General features: G+C 31.7%; 2 protein-coding genes across 2 annotated transcripts in view; one reads left to right on the top strand and one right to left on the bottom strand.

Annotated features, from left to right (window-relative positions):
* Positions 1-3,746: 3,746 nt before the first annotated feature.
* LOC115884815 (enolase-phosphatase E1) lies at positions 3,747-16,927 on the bottom strand. The gene is made up of 8 exons (XM_030903514.1): positions 16,646-16,927; positions 13,837-14,075; positions 11,208-11,461; positions 9,508-9,674; positions 7,812-7,968; positions 7,177-7,425; positions 5,649-6,106; positions 3,747-4,366 (listed from the first exon to the last, which is right to left on the bottom strand). The coding sequence occupies exons 1-8, from the start codon at positions 16,736-16,738 to the stop codon at positions 4,220-4,222; spliced, it is 1,764 nt and encodes a 587-aa protein (XP_030759374.1). The 5' UTR covers positions 16,739-16,927; the 3' UTR covers positions 3,747-4,219.
* A 1,825-nt stretch (positions 16,928-18,752) lies between these two features.
* LOC115884843 (diacylglycerol kinase 1) overlaps positions 18,753-20,214 on the top strand; it is a 126,844-nt gene continuing 125,382 nt past the window's right edge. Inside the window, exon 1 of the mRNA XM_030903548.1 lies at positions 18,753-19,069. The gene's annotated coding sequence lies outside the window, so the exon portion shown is untranslated. The remainder of the gene's footprint in view (positions 19,070-20,214) is intronic.

Here is a 20,214-nt window from a genome sequence, read left to right as displayed (position 1 = left end):
GAAATACAATCAATAGAAGAATTTATAGAATTAATGAATGACGCATTCCTATAATAAAGAAAATACGGGTGAAAAATAGTGAAAAGGATATGATGAATTGAAAAAATATACAAATATACAGGAGAGTCATTTGAAGAGTATATACAGAATTGATGAATGATATTCCAGTAGTAAAGAAAATATATGGCAGACAAATATAAAGAGGTAGGCCAAAAGCAAGACGAAGCAAAACAATATTAGATGATATTAAAAAATAAAAAAGAACCTGGTATATAACAACACGAAAAGTTATGCTTAGCCTCCTCTAACGAATATCTCGTCAAAATAGGACTCAAGTACATAAAGAAAAATCCTCCAGAGCATCAAGTTCGCTCCCCCCTCAACCGATTTAACCCTTGTCTGACGATTAAGCCTCACCAGTCAGTTCCCATCCCAGCTAAGCAGCCTCGTCTCGGGTCGCCCTCGTCACCCATCGAGCGGACATCCACCGGGACCCCCTACAGGCGGACCCCCCTCATCATCTTCAATGTGTCCGATATCCCGCCCCCTGCCTCTTCGAGGGTCACGGAATACGTGCACGAAGAAGTCTCGGAGCTTGGGTGCCAGGTCGTATCCGGCCGAAGCCTCTAGCGTTAGAACACCTAGCTCGTAAACCAGAGGGTGGTGACTCCCTTGGGTACCTATGCATGCTACATAGGTCATCGATGCCCGAACATCAGGGTTAGGGAGCGACCCGGGTCTCCTCTTTTGCGGGGAGGCTAGCTGTGATGCTCTGGAGTCGATGTTACTCAGAAAATTGATTGAAAAAAATTACAGAAAAGCAAGAAGTGATATCCTGGGAACGAGGGAGATTTTCGAATAAATGGCGAATGCGCCAGGAATTGACGGGAAATTATTCCTTATTTTGAGATTTTTAAGTGTGTTATCGTAACAAACCAACAGAATCCGTAAAATTATAGCAATTCATGACATATGATCTGAGAAAAAGGACATGAAAATGAATCTATCAAAACTAAACTTCTGCGCAAGAAATTATCCAACCAAAAAAATATTAGGGCACTATAAGAAAATACAAATAAAAGAAGACTTATAGAAATCAAAGTCAGTGGGATATTTTATAGAATCGACGAATGATGTTATTCCCACAATGAAGTAAATATGGGAAACAAACTATTATACCGAAATGCAAGTTATACCATAAACAACATGAATTAAAATCCTAAGTAGATGGTATATTTACCAAACAAATAAAACCTATAGAAATACAGTCAGTGGGATATTTTATAGATATAATAAATGGTGATATTATTCCTATAATCAAGAAAATATGGGAGTCAAGCTATTATAGAGAAATAAAAGTCAACCAAAAATAACAAGTAAAGTTGTAAGTAGATAGTATTTTAGCAAAAAGAAAAAGAAGTTGCCGAAGTCAAAAATTGGCGCAAATTAAAAATGCAAATCAGAGGCCCATGGGAATTTTTTTTATGCTTAATTAAATATAAAAATTATGAAATCAACTGCTGAATGAATATCAAAAAGCAGTAAAAATATATTTAACCAAAAGAAATCAAATTTTAGATGTGTAGGTACTTATCTTTGTCCCAATTTGCATTGTATTAGTAACCTTCATCGAAAGGATAAATGTACTGCCCTGGAACAGTATACATCCATCGATTTGTTGTACAATATCTGTAAAAAATAAATAATGTTACATTTGATTATGCTACAGTCCTTGGTTTTTTTTCATTAACATTAAATATGACTTAAAAACTATGATTAGTTTGTTAATAAACCTTTAATAATTTCTAAAATTATTTTTCAATAATTATTTAAACTTACTATTAATTAGATAATGGAAAAACAATCTTTTAAACCAGGATATGATAGCCAAACATCAGAATTATATAAGGCTATACTTCTAGATCTCTTCTTTGAGTGGTCTTCTTTGTATGTGCTTGTGTGTATTATTAATATTAATTACTCCTAAAACAGAGATTTATAATTAAAACATTATAAACAAATAGTTAAAAACAATGCAAAATTGGTAGCTAAAATATGATGAAGAAGTTTCTGTGAAAATACTATGCCATTGCTGATGTAATTGTTGGGAATGGGAGATCCATTCCCAACAATTACATTAATTATAATTGAATTAACACTGGCTCATTCTAAAAGACGTAGAAAATACTTGTTTGCCTATAGAAATAAACACCTAAAAAATATATATTCAGGAATACAAAACATCTCTAAAAATGACCCAAAAAAAGTGGAACAAAAAATACCAAATATTTCTAAATATAAAGCAAAATTCTATGTAACTATAGTTTTAATATACATTAGAGACATCAAGGAATGTATCTATATTTCCATATACTCAATTTAGAAAAAGTAAGTTATGAAAATAGGAAAACATTAGCTTTTAACGGTGATGTAATCGAAACATTTGAAAGTGAAAAAAAATCATAGAATACAGGCCAAATAATGGGTACTTACATTTACAGGAGAATAAGCAGGCCTTAGGGAACAGAATACACTCAAATAGTGTACAGAAAAACCACCTTTTCTATGAAAAATCGGAAAAATCTAAGATCGACATAACAACTTGCTGCTAACAACGGAAAATGGCGCACTGTTGTCATGTGTCATGTAAAACAGAAAGATTATTTTTTGTTGGATAAATAATACTGTCTCTAAAATAAATTATGTTATTTATTCTACTGAAACAAAATTTGTATTATATCTTTATTAAATTTATCATTATTTTCTAAAGGTTTAATTCATCATAGACTTACAAAAATATTGATTTAGATTAAGTTTCAAGATTTCGCTAATACCTTGGTAACCTTGGAAACACTTTAGTTCAAAATTTTCTCACCTTTTCCAAAATGGCGCCATCGGCGTTCTTCTTCTTTTTCGTATTTCAGGTCTTAAAAGACCGTAACCACAGAATAAAAGCAAGGTTCTTCTTCTTTTCTTTTAAATGGCTTGAACTCATATAGGCCATACGGCCAGTGTCAAAAAATTTTTAAGAAATAAAAATGAATTTTAAGGGAAAAATACATTTCGATGATAAATAATTAAACAAATCTAGTAAAGAAGAAAATAGATTAATAAAATACATTTTAACCACTACAATTGCATGAAATAAAACTCCATTTTTTTAGAACACTACAAAAATTTATTATGCGGTGTTTTGTGCTAAACGTATACAATATATTGTTGAGTAAGCCACTTTCTTTATACAGAAAAAAAGATGGCCTGTACACCTAAGAACTAACGAAATGAGTTGAAAAATCGTAAAAAAACTAACATCAAACGAAAGAACTAATAGAAAAACGACGCGAAATACTTTAAAAAACTAAAAACTAAGACAAAGAAACAACGAAATGTGTACGAATAGTTTTTGGAAGCTCTTAAAAACCTAAAGAGTATTATTATTTTGTCAATATATGTTTTAATTCTAAAAAAATACTGAAAACGCTTCCAAAATGTTTTGACGAAAGTAAAAAAAAAACTGTTTATCACAAATTAAAAAATTAGAAAAGCTACATACAGTTCAGTTCAAATCACACTTACTTTCGACAAGAGTATTATTCTTAATAATCGTTATTATTGTTTAGGAATGTTAAATATCCAGATAAAAACACAAATTCAAATTGTCGGTACGAGTTAAAAAAATAGAGAACCTTTTTTTTTCGGAAAATTGTGGGGATAATTGGCACATAGAGAAGTTTTAGGAACAACGAATTTAAACAAGTTATTAATCCCCCTGTATGGGAGAATTAAAAAACTAATAAATATTAAAATAAATTAGAAAAAAAATAAGAAGACATCTAAAATTGAGACATAAAAAAACTTTATTAAATATTGTTTAATAAAAGAAAAAGATCTTATCAACAAAAAAAGTTGTTAGATACAGTTAAATAATTTTAAATAAATGTATTAAGATTTTTTAACTTCTAACACACAATTTTCAGTCTTTTAAGTTGTTCATTACACTGTTATAATATTTTTCTATGTCTCAAATTTAAATGTCTTCCACTGGAAAAAATAATGGAACATCCTAACCTCAGAAATCCAGGGACAATTGATAAAAATCCAACAGATCTCCCCTGCCGATATTATATAAGATACCACAACATACGAACATAAATAAATCCTGTTTTTTATTTTCGTGTTGGGGAAAAATTGAAAAAATATATATTTATATTGGATAGACCTAAACTTCCACGCTCACTGGCGGACTCTCTGTAGAAGCCTCGGTGCTTTCCACTTTTTTCACTACGATTTCTTCCGTTTTTTCCACGGCACTGTCCGCCTCTTTGCCGTTCGTGTCCTTGCTGTCACCGTTTACCTTTTTTTCGGGCTGTAAAAGAAGAAATAAACTGTTACAGACATTGAATAAAACCATTGATTGAAGAAATAAGAAGATGCGCAAACTTATGAGCGATTTCTTGGCTAAAAACCTGTCCGAGATGTAGTTGGCGTTACCGCCATGCCAGCCTGTCCGAGAATCCCGAGATTTAGTTTAGCTCTGCGCCGCTGGGCGTTTACAGCGCTGGGGATAAAGAATACTGTACCGTAGTTCTGCTTTTAGTCGACAGAGTGGGTGGTTGCCGGAGACAGTGTTGCCAGAACTACTAATTAATCCGTAGATTTACGGATTTTGGGTACAGTACGTTAATAATACGGATTTTCTATCATTAAACAATTTAATATATTTATTTATTTATTATATATATTATTTCTTGGATACCCTGTATAATTCGACCACTGAAAATGCCCGACAAATTCCGCAAGGCAGACGAGGCCAATTTTTCTTACTGATAAGAAAGCAAACGTTTGTTTAGATTTTTTGAGATATTTTTTCTCTCTGAATGCACATTTTAAAGTATTTTATATTCTTTGTCCGAATGATACTGGTCGCAAGTATCGAAGTTTTATTTCTTCTAGTTTTAAAAAATTTCTTATTTCTTTGTAGTTGTAGTGTAAAATTAGATTAATTTTTATTAAGTTTAATTATATGTTTAGTATGAAATACCAGAAGTAGTTTAGTAGTGTTTTTATAGTTTATTTTGTAGTTAAGTAGTAGCTGAAGGGGTAATTTGGTTATTTTTTATTTTTGTTTGATTAAATAGTAAGTTTGATAATTTGTTCAGTGTAAAAGACAAGAAGTAGTTGTGTAGTGTTTTTATAAGAGATTATATTCGTTTATTTTGTAGTTGAGTAGTAGGGGAAGGTATTTAGGTATTTTTTTCTTTTTGTTTTTCTTCTAATTGTAGTAGTTCTATTAAGCAGTGTGATAGGTACACTATATCTTCCTTCAACTTTGTTTAAAAGTGCTTTATCATATAATTTTGGTTAGTCTAGTCTTATTAATAAAATTAAACTAGTCAAATAATAATAATGTAGCAATATAAAAAAAAACATGTATATAAATATGTAGCAGAAAAATATTTGAGAGTCTCTGTGTGTCTGGAAACGTTCTATCTATTTTTAATCGTTCTATAATAATATTAGTGTCAATTTTTAATAAACGACCTCTAGAGATTGACCTTACCAAAATTATTATGCATTGTCATTCCCGAACCGTCTTTAACGTTTTTTTTTTCTATCATACAATATAAGGCAACAATGAAAATACTTACAGAAGCTTCCCCGTTAGTCGTAACCTCACTTTCTGCCGTACCATTCTCTAACCCATTCGCAAGATCTTTCTTGTTCTCCTTCTCTTCCGAATCCACCTTAGATTCTTCTTCTTTGGGTGCTTCATCAGGTTCGGACGAAGAAACGTTGTTCTCTGTCTTAGAAACCTCATCAACTTTATCTTCGGACTTTTCTTCAACGTTTTTACTGCTTTCCGCAGCGGAATCGGGCTGTTCTTCGCCGTTTTCAACTGGTTTTTCCTTGGGTTCTTCTGTTTTCTCGTTTTTTTCGGGAACTGCATCGTTGGACTCTGATTTTTCCTCAGTTACTGGTTGGGCTTCTTTATTTTCTTCGGTTTCTTCCTTTGCGGTTTCCTCCTTTTTGGGTTCTTCAGTCGTTTCGGGTTTGGGCTCTTCGGTCGTGCTGTCAACTGTCTCTTTCTCTTCATCTACTGGCTTTTCTATAAGAAAAGAAGTATGTACTATAAAATTAGGATTAAGTTTTAACAAAAAATAACAAATCTACGTTCAGGGTAAGTCAATATTGTTTTATTTTTGTAATTTTAACTGTTTTTACATGTAAATATTATTAATTCTGACAGATGGAACAAGTAGAAGATTCATTATGAAAAAGACCAAGTTAATGGTCGAAACGTCATAAAATAAAAAACAAATTATCAATAAATAGTAATTAATGTATTAAATTTTTAAAATATTTATTTTAATTTTGACCTCAAACCAAGAATTAAATTTACTTAAAATTATTTTTTACTCTAAATTGGGAGAAATATTCTCAGACTTGACATCACTGCGCAGCACAGCGATCGACACCAACGAAACAGTCTCCTGTTAAAAAACAACTCAGCATATTGAAGCTAAGAAACAACGGCAAATGCAGATTCTGTGGGGAAAATGGGGAAACACCATAACACATCACCACTAAGTGTGCCGAAACGACAACCCTTTGAAAAAGTCTAGTTTGGAATGTTGAAAAAGAATAAATTAAAAAAATATTTTTTTACGCCTACAAAATAGTTTTTTACAAGTAAAAATTTGTTTTTTGCGTGAAAGAAATAATTTTTGGCTTGTAATAAACAGTTTTATGCGTGTCACAAATAGTTCTATAGGCGTAAAAAATTGTTTTATATGCGAAAAATAAAAAAATTAATAAAAATAATTTTTACGTGTAACAAATAATTTTTTACAAGTAATAATTTGATTCGCTTTCACAAAATTTATATTAAAATATCATTATTTTTTATAAACACGTGGACTGCTCACAAATACACGTCGCGTCACTACATACTCTAAGCCGCTACCACTTTGCGTCTCGCTAGCTTGTGTGTCACGGCCTTGAATTTTTATTTCCAGCGCGCGCAAAGAAGGTTGGGGTGCCTCAATTATATGCACGCCACTGTCAGATTGTAAAAAATATTCGAGTATTAATTAATAATGAAAATAGGGTCACAAAAATGCATAAAAGACACATAAAATCTAGAGTTCTATGAAAAAAAAAGAGACAGTAACCAACCTGTGGTTTCTGGAGTTGCTTTTTCTTCGACTTTTTCCTCTTCTTTAGATTTTTCTTCGATTTTTTCTGGCTCTTCAGCTGGGGTTTTTTGGTCTTTTTCTTCAGTCTGCGCGGGTTGTTCTGGGTTTTCCGCTTCAGTCTTTGTTTCTGCCTCGCCGTTGGTCATTTCCACGTCGGTAGAGGTTTCGGTGGGTTTAGAGTCGGCTTCATCAGTCTTTTCTACGGTTGCGTCAGTCTTCTCTGCTTCTTCTGTAAAAAATTAATTAATATGACGTATGTTGGCAAGGAAACACCCACTATATGTCCCAATATTCCGTAAAGATAGTAACAAAATAAGTTACTTCACAATTTACCTCATATACACATAATATGTAACTTTTCTTATTATCTAACTTCGTTTTACTCTACATCCTTTAATTTTTGTTAAATTAAGGTTAGGTCTGTCACAACTACCTAAATTGTATCAAATAATAAATATCTACTGACATTAAATCATAAAAATAAAAATATTTAGGAAAATCTTTATCAGAGAGATAGGCAATTTTAATATTTTGAAGAGACATAAATTTTCTATTGAATATCGAAATAATACACTGGGTGTTCCCCCAAAAGAGTAACTTGCTAATTTTATTTACCTGTTTTTGTATCTTCTTTAACACCATCAACTTCCATAGCTTCATCCTGTACCTTAGCTTCTTCTTTAGTCTCATCTTTTTTTACTTCTTCTTTTTCTGCTTCAATAACGTTTGTTTCGTCTTCTTTATCAGTCTTAGCTAATTTCTTAGGCCTTTCCTAAACATTCCCATAAATTTTATTAACAAAAACAATCTAAAAAACATTTTTTAGAAGGTTTTTAGAGAAAAAAAAAACACTTTTTTCGTTTCAACAAAAAAATATATATTTACACGTAATTTACAAAATTAAAACGAATCATTCTGTTTTGTACCTTGAATAGAGCGAATGGCATGCAATTATTATGTCACTAACCTACACAGTACGTCAAGTCATGTCATAACTACCACCGATATCAGTCTACCTACTACAAAAGAAAAAAAAAGAGAAAAAAATAAAGATTATTTTCAACTACAGTTAACAAAAAAAATATGCAGGAGAAAAAATTAAACTAAAAATAGATCACTAAGGAAAACAATAACAAAACTTTAGATCATATTATAATTTACGTGGATAAGTAAATTTGTTTCATTCTTGTTGAGAACATATCAAAGACATTCGACTATCTATCGTCTCTGTCTTTGACACTGACTTAATCGATTTTCTGTCTTTCTTTTGTGTATTTGTCATTTTTTAGAAATTGTACAATTAATTAAAAATATCCAAAAATTTCTACCGAATTCTTACCAAGTCATCTACCGAAAATACAGGGTGTCCCAGAAATAAGTGCAAATATTTTAACCGGTAGTATATTTCAGCCTCAGAAATACTTGAGCCTATACTTGCCTATGAGTTTTTTTTGCGAAAAAAAATTGTTGAAAATGTTTTCTTGACATTTTCCGGGAAATTTAAAAAAACCTACTTGTTTATTCACCTGAGGCGTTGAATAACCTCAAAAACCTCATGAAAAACTCTTAAACAACTCAATTAATTTTTTTCAATTTATTGTTATAAATTATTTTCAATTTATTTTAAAAATTGTGAAAAGATGTTACTTTTGACCCCCCTAAAATATCTGCAGTTATTTTCTGGGACACCCTGTATAATTTTGGTAGAGGTGGCAACACTGGTGAGAACAGTGCATGACGTACTCACAGAGACAAAGTTTTGTGTAACTTATGGTATAGCTTTATCCACGAAGTAGATTATAGGAACTAAAATCTAAACATCAACGAAAAAACTTCCGTCAATAAATGTATAACCAAAAAAATTTTAAAACAACTTTTTATACCAATAAACTTCTGAGTTAAATTCTATATTATTGTTTAGTTATTGTCTTCCTGTGACATATACAGGGCGTGCCAAAAAGTTAAAATAAAATCAACTTCGAAACTACTTTTCATCTAACCCCACATTATGCGTATGTATAGAAGATTTGTATAATTTGTCGCAATGACAGTTGCCGCATGACATATAAATACGTCAAAATTATGGCATAATCAAACTTTATGGCACACCATGTACACAAAAAAATAACTACATTCTACAGAGTCAACGAGGAAAAGAGGAAAGGATGAAACAAAAAAAAACAGCACTACCACTAGCTACAATACAAAACACCTTAAATGAAGAGACTACAAAGAGGGAAAAAAATCTATTTTTACTTAAAACTATCTACGATTTTACTCGTTTTCTACCTCTGGCGTTGGTAACACAAACCTCTGCGGGCTGTTCCTCTGTGTTCTTGCGCTTGGCCGGATTCTCCAAAAGGATTTCCTTGAAACTGGATACCACTGTGAAAGAACTGGATTCTTCAGGGAGTTCGGCGTTGCCTTCTCTGGACACCAGGCTAACGGAAAAGCCTGCTTTTTTGGCGGCTTTGCCCTCTGAAAGAGGAATTTTAGGGTCAAGTGGTGTACAGAGTCCGGCAATAGTGCGTAGGGCATCTGTAATAAACTTGGGAATTTTGTTTAAGTGCAAACCTAAAGTATGTACGAGGATGTATTTCAGGAAAATATTTTAACTTCTACAGGGTAACTCAAAAAAGTGTGAGTGGATCGGGATGATTTTTTTAAATAGAACAGTGAACAACATAACCCTGTATAGTATTGCATTTTTAGCTTCCTTTCGGATCATTTTACATAATCCTAAGATGAGTAAATATATTTCAGTAGTTTCAAAGATATTAATAAATAAATAAATTAAATATATTTTTCAGGCTTTCTTAAAAAAGTTATTAAAAATACAAAAACTGACCTGATATAAAAACTATATTAGGTATTTACTCTAAATGGTCTGCACTTACTTTGCTATAAATATCGTAATCTTAAATCATACAGGGTGTTCAAAATTCTACGACAAACTTTCTAAAATATAAAATAATTTTTCTTTGTCTTTTTAAATGGAACACCCTGTAGATTCTTTTTTTTTATTAGATGAAGAATTAAAAAATGATTTTTTTTTGTATTTACAGTATTTCAAAATTTTTAACGGTTTCGCAGATACTCGGGGTATTATTTCATATGGCTCTTTCAACGGTAAAATACGAGAGAAATATCATTGGGTGGCTTTGATAAAAATTTACTATGGAAAATGTCATATGAAATATTATAAAACCGCGAATATATGCAAAATCGTTAAAAATTTGGAAATGCATTAAATGCAAAAATTATTCATTTTTTAATTCTCCATCAATTAAAAAAATAATATAGGGGTGTTCCATTTAAAAAACGACGAAAAATTGTTTAATCTTTTAGAAAATTTGGCGTAGAATTTTGAACATCCTGTATGATTTACGATTACCATATTTATAGCAAAGTAAGTACAGAGTATCTAAAGTAAATACCTAATATAGTTTTGATTTCAGAACAGTTCTTGTATTTTTAATATTTTTTTTTAAGAAAGACTGAAAAATATATTTTTTTATTTATTTAACAATATCTCTGAAACTTTCGAAATATATTTACTCATATCTTAGAATTATGTAAAGTGATCTGAAAGGCAGCCAAAAATGCAATAATATACAGGGTGTTCCATTTAAAAAGTCATCCCCGATTCACTAACACTTTTTTGAGCCACCCTATAGAAGTTAAAGTATTTTCCTGAAATACATCCTAGTACATACTTTAGGCATGCACTTAAACAAAATTCTCAAGTTTTTTATTCTAGGAGCTACAGATGCCCTATTGCCGTACCCTGTATAAAAAACTAATTTTCTACATCTGGACATGTAGAAACTGTAGACAATAAATTGACATAGTTTGCTAAAATTTTTGATAGCTCCGTACAAAGTACAAATCATCAAAAACACATTTTTAGTAAATATTAAAGCTTGTCAGAATCTTCTACCAACTGATAACAATAACAAAAACTTAAAAATTTACTAAAAAATAACCCCAGCCACAAATATCTAAGCTTACCTTCAATATTATCTGTCAAAAACAGGAGTTCTTCCGGTTTGCTTGACAGCTCTTCGGCGATCTTCTTGTAGCTGTCGGTCTCGGTCTTGGGGCCCACCGATTGGTCGAAATAGTTTGATATGTGCGAGCTTAGGTCGCCCTCTACCGAGCGCGCGAACAGCTGCTTCTGCGACTCGACCGAGCCGGTGGAATATATGGCAACCTTGCGCGTTTTCGCCCACTGTTCGAAGGCAACGGCAACGTCGGAGAACACACTGAAAAGATGTACAAAACGCGATATGTTAGTCAAATTGTAAGACAGCGCACCCTAACGTCTACTGTCAAATACATATTATTATTGTTTATATGGTATAATATACAGGGTGGTCCGAACTGTATTCCGGAAACTTCGGCAGCATATTTTGCAGATAAAAGTAAGTAAAAAATGCTTAGTTTCGGAGATACAGGGTGTAGAAGTTTATTTTTATTTCCATTTTTTCCAAATAATTTCTGAAGTAACGTCAATATTTGGACTCTAAGAGTTTTTTGACATTAGAAATTTGATTTTGATGTCTATATGATTCCTACTTGTAGAGGGCGCCACCTACATGTGTTTTAACTGTTTTGAAGAGTAATAACTTTTCGTCCATACCTGTATAAAACTACTGACTCAAAAAATATACATTTACAACGTTTTTTATGTAAAAAAGATGTCTTGGTAAAAATCGCTAAGAATAATGGTTCTCAAGATATAACTATCTATTCAACATGTTTATTTTTTGTCAATAATGACACGTATTGACTATTTACATTCTAAATATCTTGAGAACGGTTGCTTGTAGCGATTTTTCAAGCAAAAAAAAATTTTTACGCAAAAAATCACGGAAATACATATTATTTAGGTGTCGCCCCCTATAGATATGAGAGAGATAGAAGTCAAATTGACATCAAAATCAAATTTATCATGTCAAAAAACTCCCAGGCACCAATTTTCATCTAAATATTGACGTTGCTTCAGAAATTATTAAATTTGAAAAAAATCGAAATAAAAATGAAACTTCTACACCCTGTATCTCCGAAACTAAGCATTTTAGGACATACATTTACACAAACTTTTTTATCTATTTTTTATCTGCAGAATATGCTGCCGAAGTTTCCGGAATACAGTTCGGACCACCCTGTATAATTACTTTTAAATCTTTTTATATTATTTGCAACGTTTGAAATTGTTAAAAAAATTATTTGTGACGTTTTAAAAAAAAATAGCATGTTCTATTTGGAGCAAAATTTTGTGCCTGGACTGTAATGTAGTCAATCATACAGCCTTGCCACAAAAAGTATAATTTTTACTCCTAATAAAACAATATACTATTTTCCACAGGCTATTCAGTGTTAGTATTACTTTCCGAGATAGAGTCCTGGGTCCTGGGACACCCTGTATAATGATGTATCCACATTTCACGCAAATATCAAATTTGATAAACACACGCGAGACAAGTATCGCATCCTGTAGTAGTTAATAATATAATCCATAATCAAGAGATCCTTACTAGAAAAAATTATCAGAATATTACCAAAAATTTCCGTAGCATAGAGCTTGTAAAATACTAAAAAAACAAGCAAATCTGAAGTAAAGAAATATATAAATCAGCATGTATTATCAGCTTGAACAAATATGTTCTAAAATAGTGCTGAGTAATTAAATAAACATATTTTATAATCCTTTACAGAATATTATGAGACCATGAGAAAAAAATACAAATTTAAAAAATCTTGATTAGAATTTTACAACACCTACAGCATGTCCCCGGCTTGTCTTTACAAGGAGGATTTTTTGAGAAAAATACATTCATTATAAACATTTTTTGCTTGTTCTAAAATGGTTGATCTTTATATTTTTCCAAAGTTTTAGAGAAAATTAAATAAAAAACATGAAAATATAGCCGATTTTTTCCCCTATCTGAATCTCTAAAACAGTATGGAAAAGTATAAACAGGAAATTAACCATTTTATAACAAGCAAATTTTTTATGAAGATGCCTTTTTCTCAAACTGTCAATAATAAAAAAGTTTTTCCTCCTGTAACGACAATCCGGGGACATACTGTATATTATAACCCACAAAAACAAGTTCTCTCAATTTTATAAACTATAATCACAGCAATATAATTTAATCTAAAAACCTTGTATATATCACATAAAATAAAAGTGTCCTACAGAAATATACAGGGTGGTTCAAAGTCCCGAAAAATCTCTATGTCGGGCTGAACAAAAAACATACCAAGTTTCATATAAAAAAACTACAAGTTTAAGTGAGTAAAAATGAAATTATTTTAACCATCCTGTATATTTTACTAGCACAGCCTGGCTACTTTATAAAAAAAACTGGAGTGAAATCCGAATGATATAAAGATACTCTGAAGACTGGGACACCCTGTAAATGTATGAAGTAACCGCATTTAGACAAATAAACAAGTTTATCTTATATTAAATAATAAGAGTCAATAAATTGGTTACTATGCCATGGAAATGTCGATATAATATTAAGAAATTAGATGATTTTTAAATTCAGTTCTATAAAAACAAGTGTTTTATTAATTTAAACATTAATAAAACAAAAAATATATATTTTTATAACTTAGGTTAACTTACTGAGCTTTAAGTTCGCCATTTTCGTATCCTTTGCTGTAAACCAATCCCTGGATAGTCTTCAACCCAGGGTTTTCACTGCCACTGTCCGTCAGTTCTTTGACAAGTTTGACAGCTCCTTCCAGGTTCAGTTCTTCTTCTCCCTCCTTCAACTGTTTCACGGCCTTCTTGACAGACTCGTCGTCCCATTTTTCTTTCAAGATTTCCTCCACGTTTTTGTTGACAAAGGGAAATAGGGTCTCCTAGTGAATTTAGAAAAGAAATCAACAACTGTTATACTGTATAATCGAAAAAAAGGCGTCAGAGACGGCTGGGGAATTGGGGAATGATGATCGATGATAATTTTAGTGAGGTCAATCTCTAGACCTCGTTTAACAAAAATCGACGCACAAATTTATTTCCAAAAAATTATTTTTTCTCTCGTTTTAAACTACACACCATTTAAAAATCATTTTTACTCAATATAAAAATAAATTACTTATTAATTCTTAAGGCAATCTGGCAGTAGGCGTCATTAAAAAATACAGAAGAGCACGGGTCAAAAAATGACGTTTATAGGGCTTGACCTCGCCAAAATTATCATCGATTTTCATTCCTCAGCCATCTCTGACGCCGTTTTTTTTTCGCAAAATTAAAAAATTAACATTAAAAATCAAGACGTATTAGAAAAAGATAAAGAAACTTAATTTTTCTATTTTTGTTTATAGAAAAGGCAGATAAGTTACCATTTTTAACATGCTGTTTTCACATTACTGTGTTACTTTTTTATGAAACTAAAGATGCTACACAAGACAGGACAAGTTGTTAGTTCTTAAAATACAGGGCGAATTGGTAGGTAATTATTGTCGACTTCCCTGGTATCTCAGTTATCTCATAACGTCTCGAAAAGATATGAAAACTGTGTCCTGTAGAGTTTTTCACGTAGAATCCAGTGACGTAACTAGTTTTTCGCTGAGAGCTGTCATTTTCGAAATATAACCCAAACTTATGTTAATTTTTTAAATGGGATATCCTGTATATATATTTTTTTATTGTACTGTATGAAGAAAAATGAAAAACGGCAGTTAGTTCAGTTGGCTTGGAATCCCAATCAACCATCAATATCTACTAGTTGTTCACGCTATTATAATATCAAAATTGTATTTTTTAAATGTAACACCCTGTATATTATAACATTTTTAGTTAATACGATTAAAATAAAAGTAAATATGATTAAGGTTTACCGCACTTTAATCTTACCGTTTTTGAAATATTTAAGTACGATTTTGTGAAAATGCAATAACAATTTTCAAACTTCATTTCTCTAGACGTATTTAAGTTTTTAAAACCAAATATTGTACAGAAGTTTTTCTATTTGCTAAATTTTGTGTTGCAATAATAAAAATAATACTACCTTATACAGAGTGTCTTCATTTTTTTTAAATAATTACTAGCTTTAAACGGTAATAACTTGTTTAATTTAAACGGAATACCCTGTATATTTTATGAAAATCAGATGCACAATTTAATTGTCTCTCCATGTCATGTGTGGTGAATAACCCTGTATAGGTACTCTATACTTTTTCATAAATAAGGCAATAAAATAAGACATTATCTACATTTTTAATATAAATCAACCTAATTTAAAAGAGTACATATTATTTTATTTATATAAAATATAGCCAGAAAAAATTGCTTTCCATCTTGTTTTCTTAATAAACTGCACGGAAAATGAACTTGTGCAGTTTTTAGTTAACAGGCTGTCAATCAGTAGCGTTTCATAAAAAAGTAGCATACCTAGTAATGTGAAAACCGCATCTTTGTATCTCTACTCATAAACGAGAAACCCTTGTAAAACACACGAAATTGGGACACCCTGTACAACCAATACACTTAACTAAAAATAAACCTAATTTAGGTAGAGTGAAATTTTATTTGTTTTTTGATATACATAATAAAGCATTCGTTAAATCTCGAAATTTTTATTTTCAGTTCATTATAACTTATCAGAAACTAAGTCATTTAGTCTTTTAAATAATGTCAAACCTAGAAAGAACAATTTTGTTTTAAAAAATAATGAACAATTTAAATATTACTACTTGATTCATAGTTGCAGAACTTTAAAGAATGAAGAATATCAAAAACATAGTAGATTCCGTCAAAATTTGAATTTCAGAATAGAAAAATGACAAAAATTTGATTTAAAGTTCAATTTTCCTATACCAAAAAAGGTGAACTCTACCCTAAGATTTCTTTCTTATAAAACCTCTAAGAACTACAATAGTCTCTTAAAACATTCAAATCAGAATTTTAGGGTAATTTAAAACATGGACATTTAAATTAAATTACAGAAGACAATACGATGTCTTAGATTTGTTCAAGCAGATGAAAAACATGCATTTAAAGTAAAATGACCAAGTTTCCTTCAAATCTACGTGCAAAAGGACCGGTATCTGTCAATTTACCCCGAAAAACGTGTCTTTTTTTGAACAATAAAGGGCCTACACAAAAGATAGGGTCCTTTTTGAACGCCCGATGGAACTTTTTTTACCTGCTCCAGAACCGATCGATTTTAACTGAAGACCACGTGCAAAATACTAGAAAAATTATTAATTTAAATAATTATTTTATTGCAAAACCTCCTGCAGCGGCCATCTTTCCAAATAAGCCGGGTAGTAACAAAAACAAAAATATGAAAATCCGAGATGTATCGTGTGCCAACTCCGTACACCATACGTTCCGCGATTAAAAATAACTTAAAACCGTCGGAAAATTGTGCCGGCCGGCGGAAAAACCCCAGTTTTAGTCACGAAAATCTCTTTAATTCACTTACCTTTGCGAAATTGATGGAAGTGGTTGTGCCCAAGATATCCACCACTATGACGTTGCATTTGTCGAAGACTGCAGTTGATTTTTCTTCGGTCATTTTTGTAGTAATTAAGATCGTGAGTGTTTAGAGAGATAAAGGTGACTATTTTCGGCAAGTTTTCTGGCGTAAATGCAGAGATTTCCGAAATTTAACGGAGAAATTAAAAGCAGGTGGTGCGACCCGGCTGAAACGAAGGATTTTTGCAAAGTGGCGCAAGCGCTCGATCGAAATCTCGGCGAGGACTGGCGGAAACGGCCGATCGCGGGAAATTTGCCGCGAATAATCAAAGCGCCGTTGTCGCTGTGAATTTTTTTTATTTTTCCCTCAGATGATAAATTTTATTTAAAATATACAAAGCCTTCATCTATGCTATGCTAAAAGTAAGGGACCTATTCTTGGACTTATTCCAGTAAAAAACTTTATATGAATATACATTTGATACCAAATTAAACTTCTAGTTACGTAATCGAGAGCGCGATCTTTAAATTCATTGTTGCCAACCATGGCAACATATTCGTGGCTGGGCTGACTAACTGGAATTTAAATTCCGCTGGGATTCACGTGGTAGCTCTGCTATAAAAAATGTCAAATTGCCACATTTATTTATTTATTTCCTGACATTGTCATTCGTTTTGACACTTTAGTTTTGTATTACGAGTTTTTGGTTTATAAATAAATTAATTGTGTTGTGATACTTTAAAAAATTCAACTAGCAGCCCTTGCAGTCGAACATTTTTATTTTTAGTACCTCTTTTAGTGCGAATTGTACAAGATAGCTTAATAGCCGTAAAAACTCATCGCAACTTTATTAGAATAGTTTGAACAGGAAAGCGGTAGTAATGGCTCTGTATATCCCTTAGTGCTGTTATGCAGATGAGTTTTGTTGATATAAACAATAACTGTTCATATATTTATAACTGCTTTATTTTTGTTTTCTAAAATATTTTGATTAAAAGAAAATATGTAAAAATGGGAAATCCTGTGCCGGTCAAGCTAAATCACGTGAATAAAAGTTAATTTTGTATGATCTATACGTTAGCATTAAGGCATAGAGAAAGGTAATAAAAAGAACATTTTTATTACCTTTCTCTATGCATTAAGGGAATTAAGCAATAAGCAATAAGTTTATTTGTTTTTTTTTATAATAAACTTCAGGAAACTTAATAAATAATCTGGCAACAGTGTCAGGGAAAAGGCGCCAATGTTTATTTCTCTATTTTTTGTAGGCGACGTTGCCGTACTGACAATTTTATATTATTAATTCTACAAATTTCCATATTTAAATTCATACAAATATCAAAACAATTAAATAAGTAAATCTAAAGAACGCAGTATCTAAACATAGAGCATAAGATTAAAAAGAAAAAATAGTTTAACCTTACACGATCTTCATATGATCTTGATATTTGGCAACTAGGCAGAGCTGTTTATGTGTTTTGGAAAGTTTTTCTTGTTTTGTGTATGTTTAACCGGGAAGCTTTGTTGGGAAGTTGGGGAAAACTGGTTTATTTTGTTTTCTACTGCGAAACAAATTTAAATTTCCTAGTAGTTTAGGAAAAGCGTTGTTTTATAAACTGCTTTAGTATAAAAGCACACCATAAGAGTACTACTTTTTTTCGATCATATGGTACTTACTTATTGCGTCATATATTTATTTATTTAGGAATATAAATAATACATTACAACCTTTTATAATAAAGGCTAGACTCCTCAATAATTTGTTAGGTTTCTTTTTTAAGCAACACACACTATAGGCGTAATTAAAACATCTATCAAAAATATAAATATCTCTTCAAGAACCCAAATTAAGGAAAATATGTGCCACGGCACTGTTTGGAGACATGATAACACTTTATCTCGGGTATTATTAGTCCTTGTATGATATAATCTAATCGATTATAATCAAAAAACAACAAACACACTCCTTAAAAAAATCCATATACGGAATACTTCAGGAAACCCCCGAGAGATGTGGCAACGCGCGCAAATTTCCCGCCACTTTCCCCAATCGACGCTAGATGTCGCAACGGCGCCAAGCATTCGCCCGGCCGTTTCCATGGTGACGGCGCTTGAGGCTCTCGCTTCTTATGCTGCGCCGTTGCCAGATCCGCCAGTAATGTTTGCGCCTTTGCCGTCTGTGTAGCAGGAATTGTTCCGCAAAAATCTGCAGCGCTCCGCGAAGGAAACTCAGCGTTTTTCAGCCGCAAAACTGCGGAAATTCCGCGGAAAACTGTGGACCGGGTCGAGGGAAAGCGTAAAAACTAGAAAAATGCGGGTGTCAGTCGGTTTTTTCTGAGAAAACTGTCGTTTTTTCGCGGTAGAGGAAGAATATATCCGCAGTTAACTATGACTGTGACGATAACAAGAAGCTGTAAGATAGATAACGAGGTAATTTAAAGGATTTAATTGTTTTATGGCGTTAATTATTAATAAAGTTCAGGTAGAGCGCGGTGGAAAGTATTTTATTGTGAATTTTTAATTTGAAACTGCTGTACCAGATGTTTTTTTTGTGTGTTCCGTTATAAATAGAGAGTGTATGTTGGGATAGGAATATACATGGACCATCTGGATTGTTTGGCATGAGCTGTTTTCGATTTGTAAAACTCCAGAGATTTATGTACTTTTTTATTTTTTTTTAAATATCTTGTAATATTTCTCTTTTCAATTAGATTAATTTTAACAAACATAATTTACGAAATTGGTAACATATGTATGTGCTTGAAATACCTATAGGTAGGTATGGTATGCGTATGTTTGAAGAAAAAAATAAATTTTTCTTAATTTTTACTCGTGCGAGAAGTGTTTTTTTTTCGTACGCCACTGCATTTTTACTGCAATCATGCAGTGGCGTGAGGAATATTTTTTTTCGAGCTATTTAAGCATTAAAAAAATATCAAGTAAAGATTGTGTGGTTTGCATCTTATAATCTGTCACAAAAACCTTTTGAAATAGCTTGTAATTATTCCTCTTTTGAATTAGATTATTTTGAATTGTATACAGGGTTAGTTCTAAAAAAATCTACAAAATATCAAGAGACAACTTTTAGTCGGCATTAAACGAAAATTTAAAAAAAAATCCTAACAAGAGAAAAGAGTCAGTGACGCTCATGTTTTTTAGAAAAATATTCCAGTGATAACCCATATGCACGTCACTGCTGAATCTGTCGACACTTTTTGAGTATTAAAATATGTCGCACTTATAGTAATTTTTACCCTAAAAATTTTATTCGAATCGATAAAAGCACTTGGAAGAAAATTATAATAAATCGAAAAAAATTAAGACTTAACACCCTGTAGCTACGAAACAAAGCAGAATCGGATCTATGTTGATAAAAAAAAATAAACCATATTTTTACGTGAGGAATCTTCCTACGAGAGGTGGCACATGTAGCCGGTATAGGGCGGGAAAAAAAAGCGTCGCAGAGACCTTTCAAACATTAAAAACAATGAAAACAAAAATTAACAATCCATACAAGTATAATTATTATTATAATAGCATTATAAAAATTTCCAATACGTATTCAGGACACGTTA

Source organism: Sitophilus oryzae, unplaced genomic scaffold, assembly GCF_002938485.1.
Source record: "Sitophilus oryzae breed Bouriz unplaced genomic scaffold, Soryzae_2.0 scaffold_358_pilon_pilon, whole genome shotgun sequence".
In the NCBI taxonomy this organism is placed as follows: Eukaryota; Metazoa; Arthropoda; class Insecta; order Coleoptera; family Curculionidae; genus Sitophilus; species Sitophilus oryzae.
Note: the sequence above shows the minus strand (reverse complement) of the source record. Positions and strands in the feature narration are given on the sequence as shown.

What these genes read in the sequence shown, in the direction of transcription:
- LOC115884815 (XM_030903514.1), bottom strand. Translation starts at nt 16,738, where the DNA reads ATGACCGAAGAAAAATCAACTGCAGTCTTCGACAAATGCAACGTCATA. An exon ending in TAAAGAAGATACAAAAACAG is followed by an intron (nt 7,426 to 7,811) that starts GTAAATAAAATT and finishes AATTTTTTACAG; the next exon opens with AAGAAGCAGAGAAGACTGAC. An exon ending in AGCAACTCCAGAAACCACAG is followed by an intron (nt 6,107 to 7,176) that starts GTTGGTTACTGT and finishes CTTTTCTTATAG; the next exon opens with AAAAGCCAGTAGATGAAGAG.